The sequence below is a fragment of the Poecilia formosa genome, unplaced genomic scaffold (genome assembly GCF_000485575.1).
Source record: "Poecilia formosa unplaced genomic scaffold, Poecilia_formosa-5.1.2 Scaffold356, whole genome shotgun sequence".
Taxonomy (NCBI): domain Eukaryota; kingdom Metazoa; phylum Chordata; class Actinopteri; order Cyprinodontiformes; family Poeciliidae; genus Poecilia; species Poecilia formosa.
Window position 1 is genome coordinate 21,555 of NW_006800295.1, and position 19,880 is coordinate 41,434.

The following is a 19,880-nucleotide window of genomic DNA, read 5'->3' on the forward strand; positions in this document are numbered from 1 at the left end:
GACAGAGCTACCAGGTATTAGAGGCTGTGGAACACCTGAAACTGGGACAGACGTCCTCATATAAGCAGGACAATGGCCCTGGACATGAAGCCAGAGCCAGAATGAAATGGTTCAGATCAACCTATATTTATGCATTTGAATAAGAAAACCAAGTCTGCATCTAACTGAGAACATGTTGCAAGACTTGTAAATCGATGTGCACCGCTAATTCTCACAGATGGTATCCAGCCCTTCTGCCATTCAAGTCAGCTTGAGTTGTTTTGCGATGAAGAGTGGACTAAAATGCACAACTATGCACTTCTTTGTGCAAGTTAGTTTATCATATACAATAAAAAGATAATAGACTGAAGTTTTTGGTCATAGTGTAACAGAATGTGAAAAAAATGTCAAGGGAATCCATGTCCGGTGCACTGTAGGTCAACCATGGTGATGTGACAACTGGCAACTAACATAAGCTGTTCTTTTAATCTTCACTTAGGAAACCTAATGTCCTAGTGTGAGGTAGTGTAGTCAAAGGGTCAAAACAGGTGAACAGAAAACAGCATCTGCTGGTGGTTCCAGGATCTTCTTGTGATTTTTATTGTTTAGCATTTTTTAGGCTCTGAAATCTATCTCAAGCATCTGAAATCTTAGGAGGTGATTCAGTTACTGGATTCAAGTGTGTTGGACCAGGGAGACATCTAAGAGTTGCAGGACACCGGCCCTCGAGGACCAGGATTGCCCACCCCTGGACTATACCATAATAGAACAGGTCAAACCAAATAACACATTCTAAACAAAGAAACAAGATTAAGATTATTAATATAATTTACAAACTCATCTATATAGCTGAATAGTCTGCAAAATAAAACATTTAATACCAGGCAACTCAAAAGCTGACTTTAAAGAAAAACAAACAATATAATACAAAAAAACCTTCCATTTGGTAGAACCCATTGATGCGATCAGTGACATCAGCCACCCATTTAAGCAGGAAATACTGGGCCGGCCCCTCCCACACATTTGCTCCAGCTGCAGCATCTAAAAGGGACAAACAATGGTGAGTGAAGAGAAACAAGGAAGTAATTTACCAGAAATGTACTCAGAAAAAAAAGAAACATTCATATTCATCTAAAGCTTTAGAAGTTGGTTTTAAATAAAAACATATGCACGGATGTAGACTACAACATAATACAAACGCAAGATAGTGAGTGAAGAACAGTTATGGCAGAAATAAATTAAAGCATTATGACCAACTATAGACTATAGAGATATTAACTAAATCAGAAATATGTATAAGGGGCAAGAGGAAAACAAAAACTGAACCTCTTTGTCACACGACTGAACACCTGTGAAGAACAACCACATAAGAACCGCAATAAATTTACTTGAATTAGTGGTTTTAAAACAAAAAATCTCTTGTATGGATAAACATTTTTTTCTTCTATTTTTCTGTTTTAAAGGTGACTGTAACTACAATTGGCTACGGAGACAAAGTGCCTCAAACCTGGATTGGGAAGACCATTGCTTCCTGCTTTTCTGTGTTTGCCATATCGTTTTTTGCTCTGCCTGCAGTAAGTGGATGCACTCAGTATGATTTGTTGTTTTGTGAAAATGCAAATTATGGATATCTTCATTGTGAGAGTTTGGTAGTTAAATTATTGTAAGCCATAAGCCATAATTATGGAGAAAAGAAAATTGAATACAACAGACAACACAGCTAACATAACTAACAACAGTGTAACTGTCTGTCAGAGATGGATTGCCTATTCCACCGACAGATGACGGCAAGATAAAAACCATGAGTCAAAATAATTTACATGCGACTGAAGATCACAGGTGTTTTGTCTCTCTGTGACTCATAAGTCACTAAATTATAGACTCCCAGGCATGTCAATCAAGCTAGCTTTGCTCCCAAACATTTCTCTGTTTGCTCTCTATAACGCTGATCAGAAGAAATTTACCTGGGGGAAAAGTGTATTGACATTCATTATGGGAACTTATGGTTGGATATTGGAGCCTGCACTTTTGAGATATTGCATGTAAACACACATTTCCTTTTTTTTATTTAGTACAAAATGAACAAAGGTCTATTGAAGTAGACTAATATTGAACAGGAACACTAAATAAGCTGAAACTAATCAATAGCTCAGGCATTTGTGACTGACTGGTTGCTGACCCTTTATGACCATAAATTAATTATACAGCACAGCCATGTTTCTAAATACCAGAAATTTTAAGGTCAATTTCTGTTCATGTACAGCAACTGAAATAATTATTGAACACTCCAAGCTATCCACACTTAAAAAAGAATCGAGCAAAAATAATCCACAAATTAAGGCTTGGGTAAAAAGTTTTTGAAAACACATGGATTAAATATTAAAGACATGAAGAATATAATATGCAAAAAGCTATAAAAGGGCTGCTTTGTGCTCTGTTTAACATGTTTTGATCTCACCTTTAGTTTATTCTGTTACAGTTTTTGTTTGGCAGTTGCATTTAAATGATATTCAACTTAGTTTTACAAGCTTTACGTGAACATTAAATGGCTCAGGGGCTTGTCACACATTGCATGAAACAGCTCCAGTTTAAGAGAATCTAGATTTAAAATATCTGATGTGGATTTGAAACCTTGATGTGGATGATATGTTCTGAATAGTTGCTCTCATATGAAGAGTCAGTTGTTACAAAAAAAATAGCAAAAAACACTATTTTATTTGTTTTACAGTGTCAACTACCTTATACTCAGTTGTTGTTTTTAAAAATTACCAAATGCTTGTCCAAAAGTAATGTAAACTGAAAAGAGATATGTTTTTTTTTTCTTTTTTATTTAAAATAATTATTAAGTTGAGATGACATAAATTAATCGATTTTGTCAGTAATTATTTTAGTCATTGTCAAGTCTCTAAAAGGTAAAAAAAAGACTTACAAAAGTGTTTAAATCCACGTTTGTGTTCTTTTTTCTATCAGTGTTTGCATGACTAGGAAAATGAAATGTTTTTCCTATAAACATTTCATGTTTTCTCAGTTTTTGGCCCACATTCATGCTCATATCTGTGGGATTAAAATGGAATTAATAAGCAACAAGGAAAAAAAATCAGTCTGTTGTTGTTCACAGGGAATTTTAGGTTCTGGCTTTGCCCTGAAGGTGCAGCAAAAGCAAAGACAGAAACACTTCAACAGACAGATTCCTGCAGCTGCCTGTCTCATACAGGTATTTAAAAAAACCCTCAAAGGAAACCTCAGAGAAGCTGGGGGACTGAATAGTCTCAGAGCCCAACTTTTATTACTGACAGAAAACTTTCCTGCATCTTGTTCTTTCTTTTTTTTTTTAAATATGGTCAAGGATGAATTGTATCAATCATTCCAATACATTTCTATTTCCATGTCTCCACAGACATCGTGGAGATGTTTTGCAGTGGATAACTTTGATTCTGCTACATTCAAGCTGTTTTTGAGAAAGAAATCCGACATTCCTGCATCCTCTCTTTACAGCCCGAAGCAGAAAAAATCGGTTAGTAATCATTTTAAGGATTTCACTCCTCTTCACTTCCTACCATAATTTCAGATACACAAAGTTAAATAATGCAGTTTGAAGGGAATAACCCTGGAATGCTGTGGATTGTGAATTAAGACCAGTTCAAGTGTGAAGGTGTATCTCTTTTTTTTTTTTTTGCTGAATGTTTTTATTTTACTTCATGAATATTTTTCTGTGCTGTGAAATAAGATAAAGAAATAGGACAGCAAGTGGAGCACCATCACCAACTACATTACATAGACTTCAGGGGGTTGAATAAAAATACTGAGTAATTCAAATCCCTTGATACTCTTCAAACTGTGTCATACATTCCATTTCTTGTGGCTTGGATTTAAAAAAAAAAAGTCATACTGGATTATGCTGATGACTTGTGACATTTAATTATTTTTCTTGAGGTAAGTGCATGTAAGGGAGCAATGTTTGTATAGGTTTCAAAAAGACAGAGAAAACATGTTTCTATATAGGATTGTTCTGGTTTTGCTTTTATGTCTTAATTACTTATTTAAGCTCATCAAGCAGGTCTTATTGTCACATAGAGCTATACTGAGTAGATACAAAATAGTTTTGTTTTCTTTATTTAGGTGAAGAAAACTATTGATACCAATTCACTCAATAGCATTCAACTTGTCTTTGTATTCCTTGATACTTTGCTTTTTTCTTACAAAATAATTTGACATTCACAACTATATATTCGCTTACTGATCAGCCAAATGCTGATGATTTTTTTCTGCTTTTTTTTCTTCCTTTTATGACCAAAATTTCTCTGACGAGCAATGACGTGTCAAAAGAAGATCTGGATGGGTCACAAAGTGTTTTGTCCTATAGATCTTTTTTGCCTGGGGGCGCCTGGGTGGGTACTCAGTGGATGTGTTACTTACAGCTTCTGTCATTAGATCCCATCAGACTAAGCTATTAAGCAGCTTCACATGTCTCATTGATGTCCTGCTGAGAGGGACAGGTAGGGGGTTACAACTGCTTTAGGCGAGTACTGTAAAAGTCAGAGGTATGACTTATCTTCAAAAATGTTTAAGTGAAAAAAATAAGTGTTGGTCTAAGCGTCCTTTCCACTGCAACAAGATATACCAGGCTCACTATATCTGTCAACGGTTTTAATGTTTTATATATTTCAAATGTTGTTACTACTGTGAGTGTTTTTGTTCCAGGGGTCAAAAATGTCACCAGTACATAAGCAAAATGACAAAATAGCTTATTTTTTGACACAAGGTCAACTTTGTTTTGGGGTTATGTCATTTAAATGTCAGAGAAACACATTTGTTTACTTGTGCAGGTGAAGATGAGGAGGAAGCTGAAGAGTACTGACAAGGACAATGGTCCAGCTTCTCCCACCGTCCCCAGCATCACCTGTGACTCTGTGTTTGACAGCGGAAGGGAGCTAAGTTCAGATGTTTACAGCACTGTCGGCACAGGTACTAAAACAGAACATAGAAAACATAAAGGTTACACCACAGCATTTAAAAAAAAATGTTGGACCCCTATTCAAGTTTAGAATATTGAATATTTACTTCAGGCAATTTATTACTGGAAACCTAATGTTTTGACAAATAATATTAATCCATTTGTATTTATTTTCATTGCAATATACACACGTTTCTACTAAAATAGCGTGTTTTGTGATGTAAAAATAAAACCAAGATGTGGGAAAATATGTTACGATCTGATAACACCAAGGTTGGACTTTTTGACCATATTTTTAAATAAAATGTTTGAACACAATTTACACCAAGAAACCCCCAATGAAGCATGATGGTGGCAGCATCATTTTCTAGGGCTATTTTGTTCATGTGCAACTGGGGCTTTAGTCATTGTGTAGGGAATTGTGAACAATCTCAAATACCATTCAATGCTGGCACAAAACCTAAATGTAGTTTTATTTTTCCTATCAATAAGAAGTTGAACACTTTAAGCAAATCATAGGTGTACAGTTCCACAAATTAGCAATATTATTTTGACTGTTCTTACTGTTATAGTTACCTGAGAATCAGGTAATTAATTTGAATATCAATTTGAATATCTCTATGAACATAAATACAGTTCTCAGTAATTCATGATTTACGAAAGTCATGAATACTGTTTTTCTTCATATATAACTTGCACTTCATATGAAATGTTTTTTTATTCCCCAACCCTTATTTTTTTTTTTTTTGGCCCTTTTTCCTTGGGGCCTTTTTTCCTTTTGATTTTCTTCTCTTTTTTTTTTTTTTTTTTTAAACATCATTTTTGGCATTTAGACACTAACCCAGTTCCATTTGCTGCAGTTTTGAAAGTGAAATGTTTCCCCCATTCCTCTTTGACATTCATTTCTGGATTTATTTATTGCTGCTGTTTTTTGTACCTCAAGCAGTATATGTTTTAAAAGATAAGCAAAGTTCAAGACACAGTTCGGTAAACACTGTTCACTTTGAATGACCTTTTGAAGTGATTTTTTTTCCAGTTCTTTGATTTTGTAGCAGATGTACAGATGGACATTCTTATCATGTTTTGAAGAAGTTCTTCTCTCTCTTAAAAAGATCCAAAAGGAAAAAGGGAAACATCATCTTCATTATTCACAAACCCACATATAGGGAATTAATGGATGGGTCTCTTCACAGAGGAATAAAATAAGATATTAGAGGGGACTGTCTGTTTCAAAAGCAGATAAATATGGATACTTTTAGCACGTCCATAGCATGTAACACCTAATTGGATGATGCTCTTTGTGGTGCCTAGCTGGCGACCTTTTTCTTTTATGCCAGGCGCTAACATGAAAAGCTGCTTAGATGTCTGACTGCGGCACCAACACCGGCGTGAAACTGCAAATGGTTTTTGCTTTGCACTCAGTTCTCTGTGAAACAGTAGAATTTAATATTCCCTGTTGTACAGATGTATATGCTGACTGAATGTTCACAGTGAATCAGTGTCTTTGATAAGACGCCAAATTGATGCAAGAGGTCAGGCTCTATGTCTAACATCTATGGCATGCTGCTTTTAACTTTAATACATTTTCTAAATTACCACTGCTGTGTGAGGATGGATGCTGACTGGATGACGACAGAGCTTCCCATGGCTCTCTGCTAGCAGGACCCTTTTAGGGTATTTTGCATAGGCTTTTTTGTTTAATAGCAACATAGATATCTGTAATTTCACATTCTGTCAGTTGTCAAGATATCAAACTGGTGCTCAATTCAAAAGATTATAAATGGTGAAACTTTATGTTTAATTATCTGGCTGCAGTAATATATTCTGCTTATATTTACCTCATTAATATTTTCATCTAGAGTTATTTTGGTGTAAAATTTGGTTCAGGAAATAGAGATGAAAAATGTATTTTATCAGTGGTATAATTTTTTCTTTTATTTCTATAACTGTAAAGAGAATTGATGATGCAGAGAGTTGAGGCACCTTTTTTTCCATTTTCTTTTTCTTTTTTTTTTTTTGCTAAATGTATTTCTGATTGTTCCATTCTCTTACTTTTGTCTTTCTTCACACTTCTGCTGTTATGTTTGTGTATCTCATTTGGCAGGAAGCCAGCCACTTGGAGGATGTGGTGAGCTGCTGTTAGTGTCTATGTTCTGCATGTGTCCTCTTCTTTTGGCTTTGACTGCTTTCCCTTATCTTATTTATACCACTAATAGAAAAATAGAAATGTGTAGCCAATGCTGTATTTTTAAGCAACACAGTTGCAGTTATGCTCCTGTTTGTGTGTGCCGTAGACCGCCAGCAGTCATGGACATCATTGTCATCTCTGCAGTTCAGCTCGTCACCCCCAGGTAACTTTTTGTATTTCCTTTCACATTCATCATCATCAATGACGCCTCTGTGGTGGCACGGGTTGGTGGGTTCACTTGACCCATTTGTCTTTATTTCTGAGGATAATTAAAAAAACTCTGCATGTTAAGGACTCTAACACAACTCCTTGACAAGCAGATTATGCAGTTTTCTTGACTCTGTAAATGAGAATAAAAATCAGCTTGTCGAGAGGAAATGGCATGTCAAGTTACGTTTGTTTTAGCTTTCAGCACAATTAGGCCCTTTCCTTTTCAAACTTGGCTAAAGCAGAGGCACTTCACAGCATTTTATTCTTCACACATCAAAATCATGAACCTGTTGTGTCACACTTCTCTAACTGGTGTGGTTGCTCTTAGTGGAATAATCAATGTGTTTCTTTGCAGCCTTCCTCAGCAACAGTCAGAGCTCTGCATTAATTAATACTCGACTAATTAATTTGTGTTTCTATTTTCCACAAAAATGACAACCCCACGTGACCAATTATTGTGATAAAACTGTTATACGTTAGGCTTCATCAAAGAGAAAGACGTGCTTTACTCTCAGTGGGGTTTCTCATAAGTACGGAACCCTTAAGACATACTGACAGGCTTAGTGTTTAGGAGGAAAATAAGCTTTAAAAAATGACTGTTGTTTACTCTTTGACTCCAAACATTCCTAGAATTTTACATTCTACTTTAAATTACTGGAAAAGACAAAAAATATTGCATGAAATGAATGGGTTTTTTTGCAGAAAAAATTTCTGTAATGACTATTTGCAGAGAAGCTTTTGATCTGAATACTGAGGTTGACATAAGGTCTAGTATGCATGATTTGGTGTCATCTCAGAGTGGAAACGGGAAATTGAAAGTAGCTGAATGCCGTCCACCTACTCCCAAACTGTGGTGGCCGTGAAACATGCAGAAAAAGGTGGGGGGGGAGAAATAGAAAGAACCACTTAAAAGTCAGTGTTTGTGTCTGTGTATCTTTTTCCTTCTGGGCTGCTGCAGAGATGTGGTGCAGCATGGCAAAAGGCCAAGGAGAGTGAAGGCATCATACAAACATGATGATTTTTACACAATTGAGCATAGTCACTGTTAAATTTGTTTTTTCTTCCAATAACTTACTTTAAATATTACACACTTGTATTTTGTGCTCATAGTTTGGTATCTAAATCAACAGATTATTTAAGCTGATGTTTATCATATTTTGTTATTGCATTAGCTGTATTTGAACAGCTCTCAATGACTTCGTCTTTCAAATGAGAGCGATATGAGGTGAAAAAGATCAATTTCCAGCATTATTTCATTGTATATAGCAGATGGAAATAAAAATGATTTCCCCTTTCTGTAGCATCAGGTTTTTAAAATTAAGATGGAGCTGTAGAACAGTGCATCCAACTTACTGCGAGATATTCATAAAATAGGACAGATTTTAATTAACAGAACCTAGATATCTTGATGGGATACATGATATCATGAACTCAATCAAATACCTCATCTGACATGCCAGATTAGTTCCTACACACAAGCATTCTGGAAGAACCCTGAGGAAATGTCCAGGACAATAAAGTACCCCCCAGCAGATCCAGTCAGAAAATCCAATTACTGAGGAAACCAGTCAGAAGAAGATCAAAAACACAACTTTTCTTTACCGCTACAAATTCCATTTATACACATTTTTAAATAAGCTGGAGTTTCCCTTTTTTGAATGGTACCTATAAATTAGTATTATACCTACATAACACATTTTGTATGCTATTTTTATTGAGATTTTTCTTGATGACTGTAATTAAAGTGTATTGTTATCATCCGTAGTAATAGTAGTATTACAGGCTTTCACAGTCTGTTACACCTAAAACTTCCCTGTAGTGTTACATATTGTAGCAGAACATACTGACTGATCAACACTGATATGCACTGGTGGGATTCTAAACTTATTGATATGCAGGATGGGTTCTTCAGTACAACTGGCAACCCTTACAATTTGTCCAGATACGAGTTATAAATGTAATTCAAATCCCTTTTGATCATTTTTTTTCTTAAAATGCTGAATGCAGATGTGGAGCTGAAAATCTGTCTGAAATCTTGTCAGCCAAAAGGTTGTCAATTTTCAAATGGCTTAAATACAGAAAAAAAAGAAGAAAAAAAAGAAGGCCGAAGAGCAGACAAGAAGAACAGATCTTATAGATCTGTTGCATGTAAAGCATGCTTTCTACATGTGCACTTGTTTTTTTTATAGTGTATGTATATTGGGATGTCAGTAGCAAAGTTTACATAAATTGCTCCATCCTGATGCAGCAGATGCCAAATGCTGCCAAATTACATTATGTTGTTATATTTTTATTTTTTTCATACTTGATCATTTTAAGATGCAAGTTTAATGGAGTTGAGACCGTTTATGTGGGGTGTCACATTGTCAAATAATTCCGAGCGGCATTAATCAGAAAGTTGGTGTCAGTTGGAGCTTATTTAAATGTCTGCTGTCTATGGAGAATTTTCAGAGATGCTGAAAATTTTTTCCACATTACCAAAAACATTTGATTTTTTTTTTTTTTTTTAATTAGCTGATGATAATATTGTGTGCTATAATGTCATATCTGTAGGGAAGCAAAGTTGGAAAGTTGTTTTCTGTCTTCACTGAAATTGTTTTAATTTATCCAGGATTTCCTGTTTTGAGATGCTGTATGTCACTGAGATCTTTCTGGCTAATTAAAGGCTTTCTCCAGGTGATTTATTGTTTCTTAAAGATAGGAACCTTCCTATGTCATTCAAACACAAGGGAGATATGCATTAGTGTGACAATAGTGTAAGGCAAACAGGTCAGAGTTGTCACTGCCTTGTTTTGCTTTTTGAACTAGATCTTCTTTCTCAGTGGCAGTTCTGGAATAATGCAAAGCGGCGCTCTGCTCTAAACACGCAAGGTCACATGTAGTTATAACTTTGCCACAATGAACAGGTCTCTTCCCATATTATTTGGGATTTTACAAATGTGCTGTAAATGTTTTTATTTGTCTTTCATTTTTGTTCTTGTTGCCTTTGTGTACCTTTTTTGCAAATACAAACTTATTTTTTGTCATTTCAAGTAGAACATCACATGAAGATCTCTTAACAAAATATAAAAAATAAATAAATACTGAAAAATGTGTATAAATACAAAGCTAAGCAAAGCTAGTACAGAAGATGTTGCCCCATTAACAACAATTAATTTAGTTTTTGTGAATTTACAGTAAAAAGAGGCCCCAGCCTAATGGATACCCAGTCCCCCATTGCACTGCCAAGAAACTGCAGCTTTGCTGATGACCTAGAGCTGGAGTTTGAGCGAGAAAGTGATTTGGCTCCAGCCAGCACAGTATCACAGTGAGTCGCCATCACTCTGTTGCATTGTTATTGCATTAGATCAAACCACACAGTGTTAATCAGTGTTTATGTGTGAGTGAATCTTAAGCATGAGCCAGCAAAAGATGGTCTGCTTGTATTTTATTTTTTATGCTGTTTGTAATTAACCTTTGCATTATGCCAACCCCAAAGGGCTCATGATTGTGTGCTAGAGAAAATCCCTTGTGTTTTCTGAGGCACTTACACAGCTAGAGACTGCCACTGATATAAGGAAGTGAGTGTTAAGTAAAGGCAGTATAATGTAGATGCACCGTAAGTGAAACAAATGGAGCGACAGCTCTGACCCATGGGATTCACATTCTAAATGGTGGTGTAATGATGCAGAGTGAGAACTGCACGCAGCCGTGTTGTTGGCACGATAACTCTGTGCTCTGCTGGCTCCAAAATACGTAACCAGCTGTTCTCACAGAGCAACGCCACATCAAATCCCATGCTAAATTGAATCATTATGAGGCAAACTACTATTTCTAGTAATTGTGGTGAGAGAACACAGTGAAAAAGAAATCCTTATTGGGTTCTTTTTAGTTCCAACATACATTTCCAAAATGTCCATATTGTGTAAGCTCAGTACATAAGAGGAAGAAAAGCTTTGCATGTCTCTTACAGAAATTTCAAGGATTCTTGCAATGCATTGATCTAAAAAGGATTCACATTTATTACAGTTAATATCACAGTACAGCATAATTTTGAAATTAAAGACCTCTGGGCTACTGAGAGCTTTAACATTTCTTTTTCTAGAAACAAAACAAAAATGCACCGACATATACTCAAAGCAAAATAACTTGAAGTCAAGAAAAGTGCAAGAAGTAAAAATGTAATAAATTATAATTCAGAATCTAATTTGTCATTAGATTCATATGAGATTCCAATGTCATAGGAATCGAATTATTACTATTACTGGTAGTAGTTGTAGTATTTCACGTGAATATTTTTGTCTGTATTTTTCAGTGTTCAAAACAAAGCTTTATATCATCTTCTTACAATGGTATAATATGAAAAAAAAAATAAAATAAAAAAAAAAATATATATATATATATATATATAAACACAGCCATAATTTGTTCACATTTGTTGCTACCCCATCAGAGAAAACTGCAAAGTTCCCCTAAGTTTCTAACTTCTGATGCTTTATTTATTTTATTGCGGTCTTGGGAGATAATTGTGACTTTTTGACAATGTTCAGTAAATTAATGTTTAATTCAGTCAAGTAGCAATTTATAGCTCTGCCGTTGTTTCAACTTTCTTGTTGTAGTTATAAAGCCTCGCTTTTCCATTCAATCTTAATGTTCCATCTGCAGTAATTTAGTTAACCCTTTTTCATTGTTCCTTGAAAATGATGAAAGAGATTCAGTTTTTGATCTCATGAACTACGGCATCATGATCAAAAGCCTGTGTTGTGTGAAGCATAGCCTATAGATAAATCCCTGTTTTCTTTTTTATCCAAGTAAGCAAAAGGAAGATGTATACATAACTGTTGCCCCTAGTGATGTACTGTAACATCCTTGTCAAACTCTTGTATAGCTCCCTTTTTTGCTTCAATGCTGAAGACACAATGTCATAGAAATCTAAGGCTCCAGCATCTCTAGTAGGCATTTGACACTGTAGCAGACATCGCTTGATCACTAGATAAGCTGTGGAAATATTTTAGACAAGTCAAAAAATGTTGCCACATGAGCACCACAGCTCTCTCAAATAATTTATATGGCACATATGTGCCACTCATACAGAACTGATATGTCTGTGTCTTATGTATCCCAGCAGTGACAGAATCATTTTTGTTTAATCTCACACTATTTGCAGATCCTCCACTCACCTTAGAATACCAGAAGCTTGAAACTGAAAGCTAAACTGATGACATTTGTGATAAAATCTGTTAATAATCCGGACCACCTGAGGGAACTCTGAGAGAAATGAGCAGCTTCCCAGATACTCAGTTGATCTTTAAATCTAAAGAAAAAAAAAAGACAAAAACATAAAGGTAAAAGCAACCTTTTATGTCCTGACATATCAGAATTCCACATACATGAACTATTTCCATGCACTACAGCTTAACCTAAATAATATAAGATGAATTTGATGCTTATTCTACTTTGGAATATATCTAGAATTCCATTTGTTCTCAAGGAGCATTGTATATAATATTAAATATTAGGTTTAGTTAAGGCTAGGCACTTGTCATGATCGTATATCCCTAGTTTCCTTTAAACATATTAAATACCTTTTGGATAATTTTACCTAAAAAAATGAAGCCATGTAATTTGTTAAAAAAAATTAAAAATATGCTTATTTCCTTTTATCATTGATCATTATATATACGCTTTTAAATGTGAGTACTCCATTAGACCTGAGCATGTAAGACAAATTCCTAATGACTGAAGTTGATTATACTGCGAGGGGGAGGGGGGGCATGTCTGTGGTCAAACATGCAATAAATACAAAGAAATTAGTTCTTTCATTTTCACATTTATCACAAGATAAATCAATAGCCATCAATAACATAATCTCTGCAAGGTTGTTGAGATCTATTGAACAACCTGAACTATTGAACTACTTCTTTAAGGATGACGATGTCCTTAATCTTGGCTTAATAAGTTCATATCACAACATTCTTTAGAGAGAAATGTCTTTACTATTCAGACAGGACTTTGAAAGCATTTCAATATCTGCCTACTAAATTAATAGAAAATTGGATTCTCTGCCTGGGCTTTCATTATATCAATAATCCATATTCCTTTTTATGATGGAAATGGTTTCTATAATAGCTCAGAGATTAAATTATTGACAGTTCACTATGTTAATTTGACCAAATGTTATTATAGCCAAATGTGAAAATCCAGTCTTTTAAAAGTCCATAATGAAGCTCTTAAAGACCTTGTTCTACAGCAAATGCAACTCAACAAAACATGCACAGCTCTCCCACCACACATCCTAACTCACTGCTTTTACAGAGTAATGAACACTGATAAGTAACAGCTTTTCAATAATTCCCACAACCTAATAATGCAGGCTAACTGCCTCACAATCACTCTGGGCTTTTTACTATTTTTCACCTGCCTTTGTTCTCACTGTTCATCACCTTGGTAACACCAAAAGGAAGCAAGGTAATGAGGGAGAAGCTTTGATGTAGACTGTACAGGGAAGAAGAGCATGCTTGATATTTTTCTCTAACCTGATGAGTTGTGGCATAATGTTAATCTTTTCTTTGTTTTTTTGTGATGCCTATTTCCCTGAAGAAAAATCAACGGAAAAGCACAGAGGATCCGGCTTTAATTTAATGTTTTGTGCAGGAACTTTTTGTGTGTTGCATCCACTCACAAGGTGTGTTGAGATATCAGAACTAAGAAGCTAAACAGTTTTCAAACATGTTGTCACAGATTGACGGAGTCACACCGAAAAGCCATTCGTGTCATACAGAAAATGCGTTATTTTGTGGCCAAGAGAAATTTTCAGGTAAGAACATATTTTTTTACTATACTACGTTTCTTTTTTACTCTTGGTATCTTTATTTTATCATAATGGAATACAGCATAAGGACAAATAATCTTTTCAGCAGCTATTTTAAATGAGTCCAGGCTCTAGATATTAGAGTACGGGAAGGGCACGAGTCTGGAAAGAGCAATATCAGTGACATAAATATCTGATCTTTGAGATTACAAGTAGATTTTGCATTGAGGACCTAAGAACTGAAGTAAAAGTATATGACTTTATTCATTAATATAAGAAAGGTGTTGTCCTTGCATGATCCTGAAAGATAAAATGAGAATTTTCAAAGTAATTCTGAAATGAACAGATGACAAGAGTAAAAAACAAAAAAAAACAGGAGAGATGAAGGTGGTTTTGTTTGTTCTTGTCTTGTTTGTTCAGCAAAGATTTGAACCAGCAGAATGTTTTCAAGGGCTTTTTGTTGACACATGTGAAAAGGGATCTAAAAGTAGTGTAGGTAAGCCAAAACAAGCACTGGGTGATAAAATCCACAATGCAGGAGCCAACCAGATTAAAAACAGAGGTTGGGAGAATATGAAGAGGGTTTTATGTTTTTTAGAATAATGCTGATGTCTTCAAACTTTACAACTGTGCAGGATGACAATATTAGGAAGCAAAGCACTGTAAGCACTTCCAAAGTTTATATAATATTATTGAAAGAGGTATTATAAGTTCTTCAAAGTGAAAATGTTAAAAACTACTTTGTAATTTAACTTTAACATGTTCTTCTTAAAACTAGAAATATTATCATTTATTCAAGGACTGTTCTGTTTTTGATGAACATGACTGATTAACCAGAGCCACTACATCTAATTTAGAGCAGCACTTGTGATGAATTGATTGAATAAAGGCGTTAGGATCATTGCCATGAACTGAGTTCAGGTCAATTAATGCTGGAAAAACATCAGTTGCTGACTAATTAAGAATCTGTTTTTCTATCTTCAATTTGCGAAGAACATCAAGGTGCTCATCAGAAGAATTTAAATTCAATGTCTACAAAATAAACTTCTTTGTGAATGCATCATACTCATACTTGATTGGCATTAAAAAAAGAGTTTAAATTGTATGTTGAGATGATGGTAAATCGTATCAGTTTGAAATATAAGAACTCAAAACTTTATCTGGCTTATTGTAAAGCCGGATTTCTCAGAAGCAGAGTTGAATTAAACAAAGCTGCTTCCATATATTCGGCCTAGTTTTGCAATGCTATAGCTACAATACAACAATCACATTATTGTACCTTATTACTTAAGGTACAATACTTATTGTACCTTATTACCGATGTAGTTATGTGAGCAGTTTACAGGGCCCACACATCAAACAGCAATGACCAGCATTTTTCTGATCACAAGACCTCATCAGCAGCAAACTGTAAATGAGCTCTTACAGGGTTTCGTCTGCACTGGCCAATTAAATCAAAACTGATAAAAAAAAAAATAAAATAAAAATGCTCTGTGTACAGAATTAATCTTTAGTGTGTGGGCTGTAAATGTCCCCAGCGCAGTAAATACACACCAGTCTCAGCAGCAAAAAAAAAAGACTAAAACTTTTACAGTGCTTTAAAAAAAAAAACTGAAACTAAATTAATAGAACTGTAAATTAAAGGTTTTAAGTGTCATTTAATCAATAATTCAATCAATGTTTGTTTGTTTTTTTTTAGCAAGCTCGTAAGCCATATGATGTCCGAGATGTGATTGAACAGTACTCTCAGGGTCACCTGAACCTCATGGTGCGGATCAAGGAGCTCCAGAGGAGGTATCCTCTTTAAGTAAAATGAGCTTAAATTAATGAGTTCCCTTGAGTAATGAAATGTGTTTATGATGTATATCTTTTTGCAAGTGTATCAAGAAAAACAATCCTTCCCGAAAATATCTTGGAACACGGAAGAGTGTGAGGGTGACAGAGGAAACACAGAGGGAATCTATAAATATTCTTCTGACGTTAGCTCTCTATTGTTTCTCTCAGACTAGATCAGTCTTTGGGGAAAATGACTTTGTTCCAGACGGGTTCAGGTAATAAATCACTGCACTTCTACCTGAAAATGGATTATATTAACTGTGAGAAAAACATTTCACTTAATGGTCTCTTTTATGTATTTATTCTTGTTACATTTCATTGTCTAATGTCAACCTCTGAAGACCGCGCCAGAGATAAAGGAAACAACTCAATTGGATCAAGGCTCAACAGGATGGAGGACAAGGTAGGAACTGTGTAATGTCAGTAGAAATTTACAACCCTACTTTTACTTCAAGTGGTTTGCACATTTTTATTTATTTATTTTTTTTTAGATAAAGGTCTTATATTAAATCAGACAATGTTCATTTTGTATTCATAAGTTGTGGACTTTTATGAAAGAACAACTTATGAATGTCCTCTTGAGAGAATCTTGACAACACAGTTAACTTATTAACTGTTAAACAATTGAAAGTGGTTTTGGATATGACAAAAGGTTGCTTTTTTTTTCTCTCATCATTTGTTATAACTAAATAATATGAAATGTGTGTTGACTCTTTTTTTTCATTAGTTCAAGTAATAAACTTGAATATTGCAGATATTTTACAAATATGAATTGAATTCACTACCCATAATTCACCTTACAAGAGTTAACAGACACACTTAATAAAGCAATGCATGTCAAATAATTCATAAATCAGATTTTCTAGAATTCCTTAAGTTATGATGGTTCTTGTTGTTACCTGACTTATTGCTCTATCTTAATATTTGCTGTATTTAACATTTTCTCTAATACATTGTAGACAAAAATGGTTTATGTCTTAGCAGAATATATTGTGCAATCCATAATTTTAAGCTTTATTGATACTTGGATGTTGCTGTTGAATATATATCAAAAATAGTGTTAGTTCCTTATCATTTGACTTCTTAGGAAGCCTTTTGATAAGTTACACACATTTATCTAAATTAATTTAACTCTGAAACATAAACTGTTGATGTTGCATACTGGCTAATCATTCTGGCAATAAAATTATGTGGCATTTATTCCCATGTTGCTTGAATGTAATCTTCTGTTATAAACAAAATCAACCCATCTAGTTCAAAATGTTTCATTTTATCAACAATGTTTTGAAAATCTCACAGATAACGCACATGGATCAAACGCTGAACCACATCGCAGAGTCCCTCACCTTCCTGCTGGACCAGAGGGATGTCGGTGGGGGTGAAGTCAGAGGCCGGCTGAGACCTCGGCTCAGACGAACCTGTAATGTCCTCCACAGCCAGGACAGCCTGCCGACTAATGACCAGCTGTCTTCTTCCCCTTCATCCTTCTCCTCCAACAACACCAACACCGTGCTGTGCCCCAACCCTCCACGCAGCTCCACTGCCAGTCAGGATGAGAGCTGCTGAAACTTGAAACCAGACATCCTGAATGCGCTTCACAACGTTTGCTCATCTGTTTATGATGGGCAGAGACGCACTGGACATATTCTCCTGCCTGTGATGAGCATATGTAGCTACAGCTGTTTGCTGAAATACTGACATGATGACATTTTGGTAAAACTCTTACCAGGACATGTGGCATGTGTAAGGATGAAAATGTATGAAGGGAGTGTAAGAAACCACTGCCTATCAAATCATGTCTGTTGGGCAACTTCCATATAAGGTTTAACTTAGATCTATTTAAAAGTATTAAGATTTCACATCTTTATTCTAGCTGTTTTTGTTTCTGAAATTCTAGTGAAAAAAATGAAAGTTTGAATATTTAATACTGAATATTATCTGTATCATTTTTATTTTAATCTTAGAGTTTTCAAATACCATAAAAGCAAATGACAAAAAAAGTTTTAAAACGTTTGTATAATCATTATTTACTATTTGTTTGTGCAGCAGAAAAAAAAAAAAAAAAAAACTAAACAGTTTTGCTGTCAGCAAAGACTTGTTCAGTTATATTTAGGAATCTACATTTTGTGAGAAATTTGAGGGCATCCTGCATGCGTTGCACACTTAAGGTGGACTTAGGTTGTCACTTAGGTCAGGGGACAGTGAGGATCAAGATACTGCCATGCATTTGCTCCTTGGTGGGACTCTGATAACAATGACTTTGACAAAATCACAAAATACTATCAATCCACCTTAGTACTTAACAGGTACAGCCTGAGGTGAACTGTTTAAATGTTGATACTTTTATAAGCAAACTTACCTCTTGCCTTATTTTCTGCTAAATGTGATGCTGAGGTTTGTTATATTACTACAATAAAAACTGTCACAGTAATGAAAAAAACTATCCAGAAGGCTAATCGATCTCCATGTAGGGATTTTATGTTAAACAGAAGCTTCATAGCAGCCTGAGCAGTTGTCTCAGAAGGGCTTTTGGCTCACTCCCCTTACTTTTCCTTTCTATATAGTAATCATATATAAAGAAAAACTCCTTGAACACCCTTTGCTATTTAATTTTATTTTTTTATTTTATTTTTATTTTTTTTACAATTCTCGGTGGCACCTTAAAAAGAGTCTGTAGCTGTTGATTACTGAGGGAAGGTTTTGTAGCATTACCTACTCTCTCCTAAAGTTTGGCCATGACAAGAGTTTAGTTGTAGCTAACATTCTGGGTATTCCCAAACCTGTTTTTATTTCCTTTTTCCTCTGAATAATTTTGAAGTTCACAAGCTAAGACAATGTTTCCTTTTCAGGTATCAGCTTTTTGAAGAACATTCATCTGCTGGAGTCTCCCATGCGGAGGACTGTCCGAGTGTCATGGCCAGTGCTTTTTTTTTTGTTTGTTTTTCTCAAATGTCCTTATCTTAATAACAATTGAAAACGTACTGAAGCGGAAGGGGCACATTATTTTTTAAACACTTTCTTTATAAAGGCTTTTAAGTTCAATTATACCTTAACATTAATAAAAAAACTAATATAAAAATATAAAATAAGTAAATGTAAAGCAGGAGCCAAGTTCTTATCTGTGAAACCTGCTCAAATGTACAGCTGATCATCTTATCTGTAAAACACTTGTGTAAGGTGGTTGAATAAAGGGAGCATCATTGGTCATTCATATGATCTAATACTGGATTTTGTATCCCAGAGAACTCCAGAATGGCACAAGATAACTTGTATCTTAGTCTTTCCACATGCAGAATGCTTATGAGTTCAGTCAGCCAGGTCTTCCAGAGTTTTAGAATAAACCTCTTAACAATCCTCATGCAAAGAGTTAGAGCTTTGCATATGATGCAAGTTTTTCAAAGTGCTAAGTAGTGACAGAGCAGAGTGATAGATGAAAACCACTGGAAGATGAACCAACAAAAGTTATGCAATTTTGGACAAAACCAAAAAAGGTGTGCATGAGGACCTTCACCCGCCTTGCATCTATTATGTAGTGAACATGATTAGGACATTTCTTACTTAATCTAATTATAGAGTAATTTCATTCATGTACTGAGGCAACCAAAGACAGCATTAATTGAACAAGACTTGATGTTCGTTAATATTTCATCCCATGTTTCATCCTCAATCTCAATATCAAGCTCACCTTCCCAGGCTTGTTTTATTTTTTTTAATCTTAAGTACTTAAGAAACGGACCAGCACTGAGATCAAATGTTTTGCTACAGGGGGACCTAGGAGACATTTTAAACATACATTATTCTCAGATGGTAATTTATGCGATTTCATTATAAATATCTAAAATAATTTTGATTTTGATGAGAGGAGAACAGAAAGAAGTCTTGTGGGAGACTTTTCTTAGTAGTGGGGGATGAACCAGTCTGCC

General features: G+C 35.0%; 1 protein-coding gene across 1 annotated transcript in view; it reads left to right on the plus strand.

The window, feature by feature from the left end:
- The window catches only part of kcnq1.1 (potassium voltage-gated channel, KQT-like subfamily, member 1.1), a gene marked incomplete at its 5' end in the record, with an annotated part of 38,265 nt that extends 19,868 nt beyond the window's left edge, over positions 1-18,397 (plus strand). The window contains 12 exons of the mRNA XM_016662047.1: positions 1,443-1,553; positions 3,098-3,193; positions 3,377-3,493; positions 4,806-4,944; positions 7,038-7,061; positions 7,228-7,284; positions 10,509-10,638; positions 14,052-14,127; positions 15,821-15,915; positions 16,126-16,172; positions 16,299-16,360; positions 17,257-18,397. Of these exons, the coding sequence (XP_016517533.1) occupies positions 1,443-1,553; positions 3,098-3,193; positions 3,377-3,493; positions 4,806-4,944; positions 7,038-7,061; positions 7,228-7,284; positions 10,509-10,638; positions 14,052-14,127; positions 15,821-15,915; positions 16,126-16,172; positions 16,299-16,360; positions 17,257-17,523 (1,221 nt within the window). The remainder of the gene's footprint in view (positions 1-1,442; positions 1,554-3,097; positions 3,194-3,376; positions 3,494-4,805; positions 4,945-7,037; positions 7,062-7,227; positions 7,285-10,508; positions 10,639-14,051; positions 14,128-15,820; positions 15,916-16,125; positions 16,173-16,298; positions 16,361-17,256) is intronic.
- Between the last annotated feature and the right edge of the window lie 1,483 nt (positions 18,398-19,880).